The sequence below is a fragment of the Capra hircus genome, chromosome 16 (genome assembly GCF_001704415.2).
Source record: "Capra hircus breed San Clemente chromosome 16, ASM170441v1, whole genome shotgun sequence".
NCBI classification, from domain to species: Eukaryota; Metazoa; Chordata; class Mammalia; order Artiodactyla; family Bovidae; genus Capra; species Capra hircus.
The window spans coordinates 17,773,503-17,791,966 of record NC_030823.1 but is presented as its reverse complement, the minus strand read 5'-3'; the positions used below and the strand labels follow the sequence as shown (position 1 = coordinate 17,791,966).

General features: G+C 35.5%; 1 protein-coding gene across 1 annotated transcript in view; it reads left to right on the top strand.

The window, feature by feature from the left end:
* The window catches only part of USH2A (usherin), a 935,662-nt gene that overhangs the window by 559,869 nt on the left and 357,329 nt on the right, over positions 1 to 18,464 (top strand). Inside the window, exon 38 of the mRNA XM_005690572.2 lies at positions 14,721 to 14,900. Coding sequence (XP_005690629.2) covers positions 14,721 to 14,900 — 180 coding nt within the window. The remainder of the gene's footprint in view (positions 1 to 14,720; positions 14,901 to 18,464) is intronic.

The following is an 18,464-nucleotide window of genomic DNA, read 5'->3' as shown; positions in this document are numbered from 1 at the left end:
TGGCAGCTTAAAACTTGAGTTATAATTATTAGTCATTACAGTGCCAAATATTTTATTCAACTTATCTTTCTGGTGTATTTATGAGGTTTAGGAAACAGTATTTCAGATTTTTTTGTGTGTGATAAAACTTCGTTTTATTTTTGTAAACAATATCTCTATCCAAGATTGAGACATATGCATTGCATTATTTTGCTAAATTTATCAGAGATTTAAATTCTTATGTATTATGGTACTTATTTCTGGGCTATTTACTCCTTCTGTTTATACCTCTGCTTCTCTTTGAATCATTACCATGACAGTTTGATCTCTATGCTTTCAACCTGGTGCATATTAAAAAATACTTTGTATCTTATTGGTAAAGTTCTTATCTTCTCCCTCCAGCTTACTGCTCATTTTTTAAAAAGGTCTTAGATCTTTATGTATATTCTTCCAACTCATCATTAAATTGAGCTTAAAAAAGTGCCACTGATATTTTTAATGAACTCTTCATCTTATAAATTAATTCATGAGGAATTTTATACTGTCAAATATTTCTCATCGAGAAATGTGTCATGATTCCATTTATTTAGGCATTTTATATCTCACAATAAAGTTTTGTTATTTTTTCATAAAGGCCTCATATTTCCTGTGAGGATTAAAAGAAGAAAAGTGAAAGTATTCTCAGTCATCTTTGACTTTTTGTGACCCCATGGACTGTAGCCCCCCAGGCTCCTCTGTCCATGGAATTCTCTAGACAAGAATACTGGAGTGGATAGCCATTCTCTTCTCTAGGGGATCTTCCCAACCCAGGTCTCCTGCATTGCAGGCAGATTCTTTATTATCTGAGCCACGAGGGAAGCTAGTGAGGTGGTGTAAGATGAGGTGAGGGTTATAGCCAGGTTTTTTACTTTTGTGATTGTGATTTTATTCTTATTATAACATTCAAAAAATCATTATTGGTATCATATCTGTGTGATTTTCATCAATACTATATTTAAACATGTATAAATCTGAGTTATTTTTTCAGCTCCATTAAAACAGAAAATACAGAGCTCCTTACACTTAAGAAACATTTCCATGAGTTTAACCGACTCAGCTAACATGATATAACACACTAACAGTTAGGATGGATGCTTTTACTTGGAACATAAAGAGTTCTAGTTTAAGTTTCAATCACAAATATATCCATACAATACGATTAAGTAAACCACAACAAAGCTATTTGACTAATTTTTGTTTCTAAGAATTCATTCAAGATAATTAAAATAAGCTTATAAAGTAAATATAAAATGTTTAAAATATTTGTATCCATTTGTGCCCACTGGGAAAATGAGCAATTCTTCTTGGAATTTTTTTCAAAGATATTGTTAGATAGGTGTGCAAAAATATTTGGAAAGTTATTTTCCTGATAATTTATTTGTATAATGAGAGTTGAAGGGCATGGTCCTAAAAGTCCAGCTATACAGATTGACTGTATTGTGGTGAATTCATTAAAAAGATTATGCAGAAGTATATTATATTATTACAAGTACAAAACAAGAACGTTAAAAAGTCTATAAGTGGGAAAAATGATAATGTATTTATATGTGTAAAATATGAAAGGATAAATACCAAAATATACAAAAATATTGATACAATAATAATGATTATCTTGAAATTTTAGATAATTCTAGCTTTTCATAGTATCTGATAATAATGAAAATTTACAATGAATGAGTATTTCTTTTATAGTCAAAGAAGGAGTGAATGAAGCCAAGACAAAAGAGGAGAGTTTGTAGCATGTGTCATTTTATAGCAAAAGTACTAGAAGATTTTAGAAAACAACAGATTTTAAAACTCCAAATTCTCATGAGAACTTGGAAACAAAAGACTTAACTTCACTAAACCTGAGATGATAAAGACCTTGAGCCCTTGCTTCTTTCAGAAACCCAACCATCTTGCTTTTACTTGAATTCCTTAAACTTACGATGATTCACTTTCACGTTTCCCTAGTAATTTATCCCTTTAAGATAATAGAGTTTCTTATTATCTTTTTGATTTGTACTGTTTCCTATTTAATGATTTACTCTATGTGGCATACATGCAAAAGTTATCATATTAAAAAAATTATTATGCTATAATAATTATGGTACCATCAAGCTGAATTAAATTATGTTTCATTGTAAATAGTAAAATGTATTAATTTTTTTAAAAGCCTTTTTATGCCGACGAGGATAAATAGTTACCTTCATATAATTTCATTAAACACCATGACAGTACAAGCCAAATTGACAGAGCTGATAACAAATCAATTCAACACTTATAGGAGTCCCTTCCAAGTAGTTCTGAAATTAGCTTTCTTAGGGCAATGAATTAAATGCATTGTATTAAATAGAGCCTGTGCATTTTATGAATAAAAGTTTCACCTTCATTTTGTGTGCATATATATAGGAAGAAGAATAAGATTTTCTTTTTTATGTTAGTTTCAGATAAAAATGAACCTGCATTTTAAGTGTGCATTCTAATTTTTCCTTTAGCACATCAGAGTGGTGCTGTCCAATAGACATATAAAGGAAGCTAAATATCTAATTTTTAATTTTCTAGTATGCACATGAATAAAATTATATAATGTATATTTTGTGAATCAGTCTACCCTGAATATTATCATTTCAACATGGAATCAAAATCTTAAAGTAATATCTCAAGTGAGTTTTTTTTCTTCTTTTTATGCTAAATCAGTGTATATATTTTATAGTACTCTTCAATTCAGATAATTTTTATCAGAAATATTCAATCTGTATTTCAGTTTCATAATATTTTCTGTTAAAAAGGTATTCAATAATTTAAAATTTTACAGAAGCAAAATCAATTATTAGTTTTTAATTTAAATTAGTTAAAATTAAATAAAATTAGAAATTCAGTCACAACCACATTTCAAGTACTCAAGGGCCCCATGTGGATAGTGGTTATTCAATTGGACAACCTAGTTTTAGAACATGTGTATAAGATGTCAGCAACATGGAAAAGTTAAAAATTAAGTTGAAGCCAAACTATTGGAAATGTTTTGACTACTGGATTTCAAAGAACATGAGCTGATTCGTTTGTTTGTTTGTTTGTTTTTTCTCATTAAATCAACTGCTTGGCTGGTTGGCTCAGTTGATAGAATTAGTTGCTTTGGTTTTATGTACAAATCATCTTACTTTTTCCCAGGTTCTTTCATTTTCCTTAAGGCAAATGTGTGTGTGTGTGTGTGTGTGTGTGTGTGCTCAGTCATGTCTGACCCTTTGGCCAGAGACATTAGTCTGCCAGGCTCTTCAGTCCATGGAAGTTGCCAGGCAAGAATACTGGATGGGTTGCCATTCTTCCTCTAGGGGATTTTCTCAACCCAGTGAAGGAACCCGAGTCTCCTGCGACTCTTGCACTGACATGCAGATTCTTCACCATTGAGCCGCCTGAGTATGTCCCAGGCATTTTATGTATGTGCTTTAATTATGCTAAAAGCTATCTCCCTGAGCCCTGATATCCTGGAGATACCCCTTGAATTAATGGTTATATACTAAGTTTTGAGTAAACTAAAGAACATCAATACTGAGAGAAAAAATATTAAATGTAGTTAAATCCCAAAGAAAGTGAAAGTCGCTCAATTGTGTCCGACTTTTTGTGACCCCATGGATTGTAGAGTCCATGTCATTCTCCAGGCTAGAATACTGGAGTGGGTAGCCTTCCCTTCTCCAGAGTGTCTTCCCAACCCAGGAATTGAACCGGGGTCTCCTGCTTTGCAAGTGGATTCTTTACCAGCTGAGCTACCAGGGAAGCCCTAAATCCCAAAGAAAGGTAATGCCAAAGAATGTTCAAACTACCATACAATTGTGCTCATTTCACAAGCTAGCAATATAATGCTCAAAATTCTTCAAGCTAGGCTTCAGCAGTATCTGAATCAGGAATTTCCAGATATACAGGCTAGATTCGGAACAGGCACAGGAACCAGAGATCAAATTGCCAACATCTGCTGGACCATAGAAAAAGCAAGGGAATTCCAGAGAAACATCTACTTCTGCTTCATTGACTCTGCTAAAGACTTTGACTGTGTGGATCACAACAAATTGTGACAAATTCTTCAAGAGATGGGAGTACCAGACCACCTGACATTCCTCCTGAGAAACCTGTATGCAGGTCAAGAAGCAACAGTTAGAACTGGACATGGAACAACGGACTGGTTCCAAATTGGAAAAGAAGTATGTCAAGACTTTATGTTGTCACCCTGCTTATTTAACTTATATGCAGAGTACATTATGCGAAATGCTGGACTGGATGACTCACAGGCTGGAATCAGGATTGCCAGGAGAATTATCAACAACCTCATGCATACAGATGATACCACTCTAATGGCAGAAAGTGAAAAGAGACTAAAAAGCCTCTTGATGAGGATGAAAAAGGACAGTGAAAAAGCTGGCTTAAAACACAACATTCAGAAAACTAACATCATGGCATCCAGTTCCATCATTTAATGGCCAATAGATGGGGGAAAAATGCAAACAGTGACAGATTTTATTCTCTTGGGCTTCAAAATCACTGCAGATGGTGACTTCACCCATGAAATTAAAAGACATTTATTCCTTGGAAGGAAATCTATGACAAATCTAGACAGCATATTACAAAGCAGAGACGTTACTTTGCTGACAAAGGTCCGTTTAGTCAAAGCTATGGTTTTTCCAGTAGTCATGTACGGATATGAGAGTTGGACCATAAAGAAGGCTGAGTGCTGAAGAATTGATGTTTTCAAATTGTGGTGCTGGAAAAAACTCTTGAGAGTCCCTTGGACAGCAAGGAGATCAAACCAGTTAATCCTAAAAGAAATCAACGGAAATCAATCCTGAATATTCAATGGAAGGACTGATGTTGAAGCTGAGGCTCTAATACTTTGGCCTGATGCAACGAGCCGACTCACTTGAAAACACCCTGATTGCTGGAAAAGATTGAAGGCAAGAGGTAAAGAGGGCAGTAGAGGATGAGATGGCTAGTTAATGCCACTGACTCCTTGGACATGAATTTGAACAAACTCCAGATATAGTGAAGGACAGAGAAGCCTGGTGTGCTGTATGTAGTCCATTGGGTCTCAAAGAGCCATACACGACTTAGTGACTGAGCAACAACCTGTACTACCATGTTACTCTTGTTTCTCAACTGTCTTATAAATCTTGTAAATAAGTACAATAAACATTCATCGAATGATTCCGTAATACTTTGGATCTACAAGTCCATCATTGGTGATGGCACATTGAACTTGGCCCAGGAATGCTAGAAGTATGTTGTATGTCAGATGATGCCTTCCATCAAGTTTAGAGCAGCATTTTTTTTCCCCAGCATTACAATGTAGTGTAATGGCACTTGGCAATATTGGCATTTCTGATATGACTTCTTTTGGCTAGCTCAGCATTCTTAAAAAATAAATAGTTTTTTCACTCTGTGATTGAAAGGGTTAAATAGTACCAATTCATTACCACTCACAAAAGGATTTATTTTGTTCTCATAAATCAGTTTTATTCCACATTTTTATTATTCCCTTGGGTGAGCTACTCGAATTGAAATCAATACGAGTGCAAGTGACACAATCAATCTAGATATTTGATTATAGATTGGAGATCACTAGGTCTCCTTTTTAGCCCGTTTCTTTCTGATCATCTCCCTAAAGAACTGACTATTCTTATTGGCATCTATGAGTTATGAACATGTTTTAAAAGCAGATAATAATCTTCATTTGTATACTGACAATGAAAGCCCAAACACTGACCAAAGATTTAAAGATAAAGACTTATAGTATGTTCCTATGACATTGTTAGTAAGCTCTTCACACTTCTCAATCTTTTCCTTAAGATGAAATGTTTTAAAAACAACTTTATTCTTCCTTTAAAAAAAATACAATTGGTGACTATAAAATGCATTCTTAGCATTAAGTAAGTGATTAACTATTTGCCATGCCAGAGATGTTACTTGTTTTTACACATTCATTTTATAGCTGAACTACATTAACTGATCCAGGTAAACAATAAGAAAACTACTAAGGTGGATAAAATGTCTTTGAAAGGACTCAAACTGGTTCTTTTCATTTCTACAGTTATCCAGGCTAGAAAGTCACCATCTGCAGGATCTAAGAGGGAAAATCAGTTCAGCTTGAAATCAGGGAGCAAAAATCGATTAAGTTGTTGCTCAAGAGAGCAAAATGTATATATATCAAACTCTCTTTACTTTACAAACAAATGTATTTCTTATGACCCTTTACATGTTGAAAGCTTATTTTGGGACTAAAGGTACCGCATTATAGTTCTCTTGCTTCTGACTCTGGCCACCTCTGCTTGGTTCTTAAACCAAATTTTTACATAGGCACTGTTAAGCCATTTTGTAATTCATTTTCTTATGTTGAGAATAAGGCAATAAAATTATTTCTTTAAAATAAATTGCAAGGCAATAGTAACACTGCATTTGCTTCTTAGAGCAAAATATTTTAGCCTTTTTTAGCCATTTAGTTTTTCTCATTAAGATTTGTAGGAAGGGCTGTTTCATGTCTAGCAAATTGTCTCTGGAAGGCATATAACTCTAAAAGGTTAAAAAAGTCTTTCAGAAGCAGTTTAAATAGTAAACCCATCTTTCTTTCATTCAAGGATTCATTGATTACTCTTTGCTTACCCCTTTTTAAATTTTTTTATTTTTATAAAATTCTTAAGGGCTGCTTTCCACTTACAGTTATTATGAAATAGTGACTATATTCTCCATATTGCATTCCCGCTATGTATTCCCACATCCTTGAGCCTGTCATACCCAATAGTTTGTACCTTCTACTCCCCCACCCTTATGTTGCCCCATCCTCTCCCCACTGATGACTACTTGTTTGTTCTCCGCATCTGTGAGTCTATTTCTTTTTTGGTATATTCACCAGTTTGTTGTATTTTGTACATTCCGCATATCCATGTTATCATACAGAATTTATCTTTCTCTCTCTGGCTTATTTCACTTAGTATAATGCCCTCCAATCCATCCATCAGTTCAGTTCAGTTCAGTCGCTCAGTCGTGTCCGACTCTTTGCGACCCCATGAATCGCAGCTCGCCAGGCCTCCCTGTCCATCATCAACTCCTGGAGTTCACTCAGACTCACGTCCATCGAGTCAGTGATGCCATCCAGCCATCTCATCCTCTGTCGTCCCCTTCTCCTCCTGCCCCCAATCCCTCCCAGCATCAGGGTCTTTTCCAATGAGTCAACTCTTCGCATGAGGTGGCCAAAGTACTGGAGTTTCAGCTTCACCATCATTCCCTCCAAAGAATTCCCAGGGCTGATCTCCTTCAGAATGGACTAAATCCATCCATACTCTTCAGTTATTCTTTTTAAACCTTTAGAACAGCAGCTATTGCTAGTGACTTAAAACAATTGTATTTAAAATATTTAGAAGATTAATTGTGTAACATTAGCTTACTCTTGCCCATAAATTAAAAAAATAAATCAAAGCAGCAGCAGACAAAATTATCCTCACTATCTATAGAACTGTATTGCTCTTGTATGAGCACAGACTTGGGGCAAATTATTGTGAAGCATCTTTTGGTGAATTGATGAAATATTCTCTGTATTTATTCCCTGAACTACAATTGTTATAATAGCAGAATGACCACTTTAAAGAGAAATCAAAGAAGTACAGCTTTTACTAGAGGACAACTAATTAAGCATCACATTAGAGTAATTATAATAATGGTAAAAGTATGATGCATTAACAGAGCACTGTCTTTCTCAGAGCCTAAGTGCTTCACAAGATACTTATTTTTTTTTCTCTTTCAAAATGTTCTGTGGAAAAGAAAGCTGCGTAAGTAAAGATCTATAAAAGTTTTGTATATTGGCAAAAACTTAAAGTCAGGAATAGGTCCTTTTACCTATATATTAACTTGAATTCTTTCAGATTTATATCAACGTAAGATCTATTAAAATGATGATGCTTGGAGCATGCATTTGCATCTTGGGTAGAATAATTTGAAATATCTTTACAAAGAAGAAATAAAAGTGACTTAAATATTAATATGTGCTATCTAGAGTGACCTAGAATTCTTAGCTCCCATTTAAGGGCATACTGGCCACACGGGCCTAATTTGCAATATGCCATTCAGGGTCTTTTACCTGGGGATTGGCAGAATTCTGTGATGGTGAGGTGAGGCTGAACAACACTAAAATTGAGACCCCCCCCCAGTACAGGAAAAAATATTGCATTTTCTTTTTCCAGCCAGAAGTGGGAAAATTGGTCAATATCTTTTCTACCATAAGATGTAATTGGATTCAGAAAAAGGCTAACTTAAACAGGACCAGGTCTGACATGTAAAATCCTCACAAGGTAACAAGAATCAGTTTGGTTTGTTCGCTGTCATTCCTCATTATGATCTTTGTCACGAGAATGGATTCATGTTGTGCCATTTTCTGTTCTTGTTACAATCTTTGTCACATGAATAAGATATCAGGATGTTAATGCCTGGCATACAGTCTTCTGTGTGTGATGATACTTACAAGACTACACTGACCTTTGCAATATTATGTATTCTGATTGGCTGTTCATTTCACCCCTTTCCCACAAGTTAATAAGGCTGTAAAAAGGAGAGAACGGAAATAGCCAGCCAGTCAAATTATAGAATATTGAAAAGGTCAGAGCAGTACAGCACAGAGGAAAAAAATTATGGAATATATGGTGCATTAAAATTCTTGTGACAATGATTATAACAAGAATGGGAAAGGATACCCATTTATGTTATTTCAATCTAGAGAGCCCCATGAGATGATACTCCCAGAATAGTCATCAATTACTCAGCTGTGACTCATACCTGTGAGAATATCTGTTTACGCTGGTTTTTGCTTAAAGACTAATTGTACAGAAAAATATCCTACGATTCAGCAAGTAAGAACATGAAAAGTAAGATTTTAGCTTTAGAAATGGGCATCCAGGTTGTTAACATTTTAGTTGGTCTTCATATTCGAAGCTGAAGGAAAAGTTCCTGTCATGCGAAACCTGTGGCACATGTAAGATTTAATTTGATTGCTTCTTCATTTAACACTTTTTCCTTCAAAGTAAAATAGAAAAGTAGGACTGAAAGAATTAACCTTCTGGGAAATCCCTGAGAGTGTAGAATAGTCTGAAACAGCATCTAGGATTTTATTGTAGAATGTTGTGTGATCTATACCAAATATGTTTTCTCCTTGTGATTGGATGATACAGGCCGGTGTGCAAAGAATCTTTCCTTTTTTCTGCATCCTCAGTGGGGAAAGAAAGAGTGAGAACCTTCATTCAGAAATTCTTAAGTTATTGTTCTCAGGTGTGTGATATACATACTTTTACATACTTCATGGTTTCAGTTATTATAAAATCAAGCAAACAGGCAAAATTTTATTATGATTAAAACCAGGAATATATAGATGCATTGTGTCCAACTCTTTACAACCCCATGAATGATAGTCCTCCAGGCTCATCTGTCCATGGATTCTCCAGTCAAGGATATTGGAGTGGGTTGCTGTGCCCTCCTCTAGGGGATCTTGCTGACCCAGGGATTGAACCCTCGTCTCTTCTGTTTCCTGCACTGGCAGGCGGGTTCTTTACCACTAGAGCCACCTGGAAAGCTCATATAGGTGCATGTATGTCCATAATTATGTATTCCCGATAGAATAGCCTGTTATCATTTTTAAATGTCTCTTTATTGCTCGTAATGCTTTTTGTCTAACAGTCTGTTTTATCTGATATTAGTATAGCCAATTCTCTGATGGTTGTTGTTTGCATGCTATAGCTTTCCTTTTTCCTTTTTAAAATTTTTTATTCATTTAAAAAATTGTTTTTATTCATATTTTAAACTTTCTTATACCGTAACTGTACTAGATTTTGTAGTCTATAAAGACAGTCTGGTTTGCAAGTTAACTTTACACTTTCTAAAGATGCATTGTTTAACTAATCAACATTTTGCAACCCAAAGCTAGAATCTAAATGCATCATTCATAAGGATGCCAAATGCGGCCTGATAATTTTTTCAAGCAAAGGAAATGAATTTGGGTCATTACATTAAGACCACCTTGAGCATGGGATAAATAATCCTAAAACCAGTAATTATGCATGCTGAAGAAGGATCACCATGTGATTCCCCATACACTCTGGTGTTCTCCTTTAGTAGGTCTGGGTTAGAACTCAGGTGTGTGAAGTACTCCCAGGCTATTTTGACATGAGTGAGCTCTGGAACAGGTATAGACAGTGTAGTGCAATCCCCAGTTAAAGCTGCAGTCCACGTGGTCACCAAGAGTCAGCCATGACTTCATGACTGAACAACCAGTTAAAGCTCAATGGCACAGACCAGAGCTAGAGAAGGTCGATGAAGGGGACTCCAAGCTCACAGTGCCTGGAGGAGGAGTCTTGGGAGTTGTGGTTCCAGAACATCGAATCTTAACCCAACCAGCACCATCCATTTATACTCACAAATCAGGTCAGCGCTGAGGCCAACCGGACAGGAGTGGTCACCTGTGATAGGAAATGCTTATCATTGTAGCATTTTCTAGCTTGATTCTTGAGGCTGAACCAATGGGGCTGTATTTTCCAGCCCACTGAAAACAAAGTTCATGCAGTGAAAAGTGGTAAATCACAACCCCTTTAAAAGGATCAGAGGACCTACATTTTTAAGATTTTTCCCTTAAAAGCTAAGAACCCAAACTGGCGAAGTTTATTGGAAGAAAGAGAGAGAGAGCAGGGAGAATAAGGTGGAGAAGAGCTGAAATCTCTGGGTCCTGTATTGGTTTTGAATCTGGAGATTTTTGAGCTTCAGTGAGGGTTGAAATCCCGTTGTTTGCTCCAGGTCTCTGAATTGAGCTTTATGTTAGTGGAGGTGAAAGAACATTCAATTCACTCAGCTGCATGATTCCTGGAGATGTACAAGTTCTTTTTTGAGCTGAACGAAATGGTTATGTAATTGCATACTTCTCATAATTATTGAGTAATTATATACTTCTTATAATTACTGAGTAATCATTGTTCTATAACTGGGACTTAATGTTACAACTAATTGTATAATTACCATGTATTAATGTTATCCGGGAAACTTAGAATAAAGTGGTACTTAATATATTTCCCCCTGCCATGCCATTTTCAAAGCTGGCAATATTTTTCATTTTACAACTAGAAATTTGCCTCAAAGACAAACAAACAAAATACAAGGGGAAAAAAAAAAAAACCTTACCAGTATTATCATCCTAGATGTTAACTCATTGAACTTACAGTTACACCAGGCTTGAAATGTGTAAAACTGTATTCTCTTGGCTTATTTTTATAATTTTCATTGTTGTCTTGCAATTTATACCACATCTTATACCACTTTCAAGGAAATAGAGCATTTTCCTGGGTTTCCTAGGATAAGCTGACCTTTTTGAAATTTTAGATCTGGGCATGTGACGTTAGCAGCAATTGTTTCAGCTATAACTGAATATGTTTTTAAGGAACAGGACATTATGGGAACTTGAGAAGATCTTTAGATGTGAACAATGAAATTTTTCTTAGATCATGATTAGAAGGGATTCATGTTAATCTAAAACAAATTTCTTGAGTGCAAGAACTGTGTCTTACTCATTCGAGGCAAACAGTTATCAGCACCTACTCAGGTCTACTCCCTGCATGCAGTTGGAGCTCCATAATCAAGTTGACCAGTTGTCAAAATTCTATGAAAGCTAGTGAAGCATAATTTGGAAATGTCTTTTCAGTGCATAATTTGGAAATGTCTTTTCAGTGCATTATCAACAGCTACTTCGTAAGTTTCATAACTTCTTCACCTATCTAGCTGTGTTGTCTATTCCCATTTTGGGAACTTAAACTCATCCTTAAACTGGGACTATGTCTTTATCATGTTTTACCAAAAAGGAATAGAAATTATTAGTCCCTTGTTTTAGCCCATAAGTACCATTTATTTTCTTTGGAACAAACTACTCCTTTGGATATGCCAATTTCAAGTTCAGGGTAATAAATTCTTGCATGAACTAGGGATTTCTTATGCTCATGGAAAACACTTAACCTACCTGTAGACTTCACAGCAATAAAATTTTCATCTATGTTCTCCATCCCAAAGTTATTATAAGTATCTTTTTAAAATTTGGCATATTTTTGAAGTCTTGATCTACCTTACACATATTTCATAAGAAGGCTCGTAACTAGATATAAGTTCTTCTTTTCATCATTTGATCTCATTAATTTTAGAGTTTGAAATGCAACCTGATGAAACAATGGCACAGTGGAAGTAAATGAGATTAGCATTGTTTTATTAATTGAAAAACCTTAGATTTTTGAATAATAATACATGATTGGGTGGAGGTGGGGAGAATGTAGTAGGTAGGTATTAGAGAAAGTAAAATACAGGGTCAGTAATTCTCAATCACTTGATAGTTCTAAATATTTTTCAGAAATGTATCTGTTGCGTGGATGTAACAACAGATGTATCCTTTCTGCTGTAATGCATTAGTAGATTATCAACAGCTACTTTGTAGGTTTCATAACTTCTTCAGGTACATAGATCTGTTGTCTGTTTCCATTTTGGGAACTTAAAACCATTCTTAAACTGTGACAATGTCTCTATCTTGTTTTACTAAAAATGAATAGAAATTATTGCAACAGAAACAGTAACATTTCTAGCTGTTGCTGCTGAGCATCTCATTTAATGGTCATGATAATATGGCAAACAAAGGAACGTTATTATTCCCAGTTCACAGAAGAAAAATGAGGTTCGGAAATATTAAGTAACTTACAGGTAATTCCCCGGCAGTCCAGATATTAAGACACAGTGCTTTTTGCTGTTGTGGACCCGCCCGAGTTCAGTCCTTAGTTGTGAAACTAAGATCCCACAGCTACCCAGTGTGGTGGTAAAAAAATAAATAAAATTAAGTAACTTACAAAGAGCACACTAATCAAGAATGAAAAGGACAAGTTCAAATGCAGAAACTCTCTAATCACCAAATGTATGTACTTTCCATTGCACTATACTGAGAGTGAGGGAAGTTGCTCAGTTATGTCTGACTCTTCACGACCCCATGGACTGTAGCCCACCAGACTCTGTCCATGGGATTCTCGAGACAAGAATACTGGAGCAGGATGCCATTTCCTTCTCTTGCACTATACTAAACTATGTAAAAATATAATATTTTTGTAAATATTGCAACTGTTAACTTTTGTCTGCTGTACAATACAAGATCACTTTTCATATGTCACCATCTTTACTTTTTAAAACATTTAGACAGTAAAGATTATATCAGTATCCAGAGAGCTTGCAAATATGCTTTCACCTTGAAGCCAGCATCAGTGTTCTTTTATTTGTTTGCTTATATTTGTAGAATGTATATGGGAAAAATTAAAGGTAAAAAGTGTTCTGGCAAAGGAGGATGGCTATTTGAAGTAAATTTTACTATTTCTAACTATTTTTTTTTTTCAATCTTTTAAGAATAAATATAACTAAAGTTTATTAAATTGGGTGATATCTTAAAAAATTTCCTCATGGAAACTTTTCATGAAAGCATCTAACATAGCAAGTGAAATAAATGTTATAATATGCTGTTCAGTTGTCGCCTTATTTTTTAAGTCTAATTTCTAACTCTTCTTAACCTTGAATATAACCCAGTTGCAGAGAAGATAGAGATAAAACCCTGTTATCACACAAAAGTATTTTCCTGTATTCTAATCTTGAGATTTGGAGAAGGCCATGGCACCCCACTCCGGTACTCTTGCCTGGAAAATCCCATGGACGGAGGAGCCTGGTAGGCTGCAGCCCATGGGGTCGTGAAGAGTCTGACAGGACTGAGCGACTTCACTTTCACTTTCCACTTTCATGCATTGGAGCAGGAAATGGCAACCCACTCCCAGTGTTCTTGCCTGGAGAATTCCAAGGATGGGGAAGCCTGGTGGGTTGCCGTCTATGGGGTCGCACAGAGTTGAACACAACTGAAGCAACTTAGCAATCTAGAGATTTGGTTTCCCTGAAGTTTTGGAAGGAGGGTAGTGGTGGGACCCAGTGATGTACTTTCACAGTGATTCTTATATACAGAGAGGCAGCCTCTGCATTTTCCCATAGAGGTAAAAAAAAAAAAAAAAAAGATATTCTGATTAAAGTGGACACATATTACTTCCCATCCCTAGTTACTTTTCAGAATATTGTCACCAATTTTGTTTTGAAGAGGTATTAGATAGAAAGTAGTCAACTAACCTTACATGCAAAATGAACAGAAAATAAACCAATTGGTACTGGTACTAAATGAGACATATAACACATATCTGAGTATACTATTTATATCCAGAACCATTCCATTTAGGGAAACAGAGTGTGATTTCCTTCCAGTCTGTACATTAAAGAAAATTCAAGAACTTAAAAAAAAAAAATCAAACAATTGTAAATAATCCATTAACTGATCAATTTATATATCTGTACAGTATTTATGTGTATAACCATGATATTTGTGATTAGGCTTCATACGGTCTTAAAAATGTCAGTCGAGTTATTCAAATCTCTACACTGAATAAATTGGAAATTAATAAACATATTAATTCAGGTAACACTTTGTTCAGAAATAATAAATTTATGTATGTTGATAGCAGCACATGAAATGCCCCTCTGGGTACTGATACAGAGAGCTCTACTTAGCACTCTATATTTAGAACCCAAGAAAATACTCAAAAAATAGAAGGAAAGAATCCTTAATTATACACTAATTCAAATACTTTTCTTTTTATAATCAGTAGGTGATAACTACACTCTTCTAAATGGCACACGAATCATGCACAGTGGTGAAGAGACCAGCCTTTGGGTGCTCATCAATGGATTGGTTCCTTTTACGAACTACACAGTACAAGTGAATGCTTCCAATAGCCAAGGCAGCTTGAGGAGTGATCCTGTAATGATTTCAATGCCTCCAGGGGGTAAGTCTGTGAGCAATGTTGGTATCTGAATGTATGCAAATGCTCTACAATTGTCTCCATTGAATGCCTATTTATTGTTAGAATTAATTTTTTCAGAACTTAGAGTCTCAGTTGTATTTCTGGTGATTCTTGTTCTTACTTTGTTTTATTGAGACCCTTATATTAGTATTATTTTATTGAGATCATTTTCATCTAGCACTGTGTGTATGCACACACACATGTGTCTGTATGTATGTGTATGTACACACACGTGTGTCTCTTGCTTTATGCATAGTGATAGGGAAATTCTTTTTTGTCTGAGACTTCAATTAGATTCAAAAATTATATTTTAAATTTGCACTTTGTTTTTCTCATACAAGTGGTTTTCATTCCTGTTTTTTTTTTTGGAAAACAAGTTTAGATGTATATATAAACCTTTCATTTGACCAAAAAAGAAAAAAGCAGAGGAGGGTAATAAAATAGGAAAACTCTATTTGCACCACTGGAAAAGCAGCCTTAAATTCCATGTCCTAATGGTTAGAGTTCAGTATCATTTTCACAGGAGAAATGTGACTCAGTCTGGCCATTTCTAACTATTTCTCTGATAAAGATTGACTTAATTTATTCAGAACTATTATGAGCTAGATTCAACTCTACCCTTGTTTTAACTGTTTAGAGGAACTAATTACTAAGAATACAACTCTGCCTTAGATTGTTATGTACATTTCTTGAACAGAAAGTACACTTCGGAAATAAGCATGATTCTTGGTTGGGTGTTTAGAAACATGTATTTTTTTAATACCAAAGGAAAAGGACCCTAGGACACCCAGTGTCTGCTCATAGCCCAGCTTCAGGAACCAGTGTGTCCTGTACTAATGTCCTTATCGCCTGAAGAATGACCTGCAAGTCTGGATAGATCCCTCTGCAGCTGTAAAGAGTGTAAGAGCAGCAAAGGTCTCATCAAGGGAAAGTAAGAGTTAATCTACAGTTTGTATGGAACTTTTCTGCCAAGGAAAAATTCATTACCTTCTATGTCATAAAAATTACTCACTATTATATGCCTTTTATGACTTTATAAGAATTAATGAGTAGATATTTACCAAAACACTTGAAACTGTAAATAGCAGAAGCCACATTGTTTAAGAAAAGAATGTTGGAAAGAGACCTTTGGGGCGGATCAACTCAGTTGCATATTTTATGAACAGATAATTTTATGAAGAGAGAATTGAATTTAGGTAGGTGCCTGTTTAAGAACTGAGATCCAAACAAAACAAACCTTGGGTATTCCTATCTTCATTTTTTCCTCTAACCCAAGGTGCTAGAAGGGATTTAAAAATTGTGATGACTCTATACCCTAGTATATAATACCTTTTATTTATATTTATAGATATTAAAGAGCGATTAGTGCTTTAATGGAGATTTTTCGGTGGTATAGTAACATCTTAACAGAATATGTGAAATATTTGAGTTGCATATTCATTTTCTGGCTTTTACACTGATTTAAATAGTTTGTAATTTACAGAAATTTACATTGCATTCATAAAAGTGCATGTGTGCTAAGTTGCTTCAGTTGTGCCCAAGTCTTTGAGACCCTTTGGTGTGTGAGCCACTGGGCTTCTCTGTCCATGGGATTCTCCAGGCAAGAATACTGGAGTGGGTTGCCATGCACCCCTCCAGGGGATCTTCCCATCCCAGGGATCAAACTTGCGTCTTTTATGTCTCCTGCATTGGCAGGAGGGTTCTTTACCACTAGCGCCACCTGGGAAGCCCAGGGGTAAATTTAATTCATTGTTCATATGTTTAGGAATGTATAATCTAATAATTTATAATATATGTGTGATTCAGTTAAACAGCAAGCTGCCATTGTTAACTCAATATATACAGTGTGACTGTATCTGTCAATGGGTTAGTAGAAGAGTTAATATTATACAAACAGAAGGAAATTAAATATTGCTTTATGGTGGTACAGTTGGACTGAAGTCAACTGCTGAATCTTATCTTCATTTCCACTCAGTGGATGCATATCCATGTCATTATCATAATGCTCTGGAAGCCAGCATACAATCATTCACTTCATGTACTCGGAAATCCAGAACTGAGGAGGTGGCCCTTCACCAAAAGAGGAAGCAAAGTGTCTTCAGAGACAGACAGTGATTTCCTTAAGTTTATTAGAGCCATTAGCACATACTTCTCTTTATCATTAGATTGTTGTTGATTACAATTAGGAAACTTATAGCTTTGAAATTATCTTTTTTATGACCTTGTGGCAGTTTAAAGGTGATACCTCATTGATTAAATAGGTTTTAGTTCATGCTTCCTTTTACTTAATGATCTGAAAACATATTATCCTGATTTACACATAAAAATCATGCTGAAAAGCATGTGGCATTCACTAGAATATGTGTGTTTAAGTAGAATTAAATTAGTACTGAGAGTTATTAAAGAAATCTTCCATGCCTTTGTCCAGTGAACTGTGTTTCATACCGAAATGAATAATAAATGAACCGATATATAGAAACGAACCAACTTATAGGCATAGAAGATTCTATATGCTATTTACTTTTCCATTATATTTGGATTATTTTCATTATTGCCATTCCCTTGATTTTCACATTAATCTCTTTTATGGTGATGTTGAATTCCTACTATCTTTCAATGCTGAATTATGTAAGATCTGTGGCCATAGCACCCTTAGCTGTTTTCTTCCCAGCGTAGTTGAAAAACAAGAATAGAAAGTTTGGGCAAAGCAGAAATGCTAATTTTTTTTTTTCTTTATCAAATGTGGCTCTGAAAACCTCCTTTACCTCCTCAATTTGGCTAAGTCCTACTCATTTTTAGGGTTTCAACCCGGAAGTCAGTCCATCAAGAAGTCATCTTTTACCAAGCAAGGCTGAGATAGGGCCCTTCTGTGTCCTCGAGTTCAATCGCATAATACTGAAACTGCTTGTCTCATCTGTCACAATCGCTGGTGATAAGAGCCTACACAGCAGGGACTGTTTCTTACTCGCATTTTTATCTTTAATGCTTAGACCAAACCTGACACTTGGTAGGTGCATAATGAATAATTGGTGGGTGAATGAATAAATAAATAAGTCAGTCAGGATAGCTTAATTACCAGTTTTAAGTTGTAAGCTTATCATTGCTCAGGCCCGCTCAGACTTCCTCTTCTACCTGGGCAATCCTTTATTGTAGCCAGCTGTGGAAAAGGTGACCTCCTCTGTGTATGCTTGTCCAGTGCAGAGATGCTGCGGCCAGGCAGATGCAATTGGGGGCCCAAACTGTAAGGAGAGCAGGAGTATTAGAAGCGAGAAATCGTCTCAGATTGTACTAACTCATGACTGGGTCCTTCCCTATTGTTTACTTAGGTAAACAGAGAGTAACAGACACTGGTTTACATAGGAACTTGGGAGAGGTAAGGGACCAGAGCATAAAGAATTTACCCTGGTACCTCATCTCTTAGGTATTGGTTATGAAACATCTTTCTATTTTGTCGGATAAGAAATATGATTAATGTGCAGTTTTCTGTCTGCCGATTATACCTCAACAGGTCTGGGGGAAAATGTCCAACAGTATCTAACTTTGAGC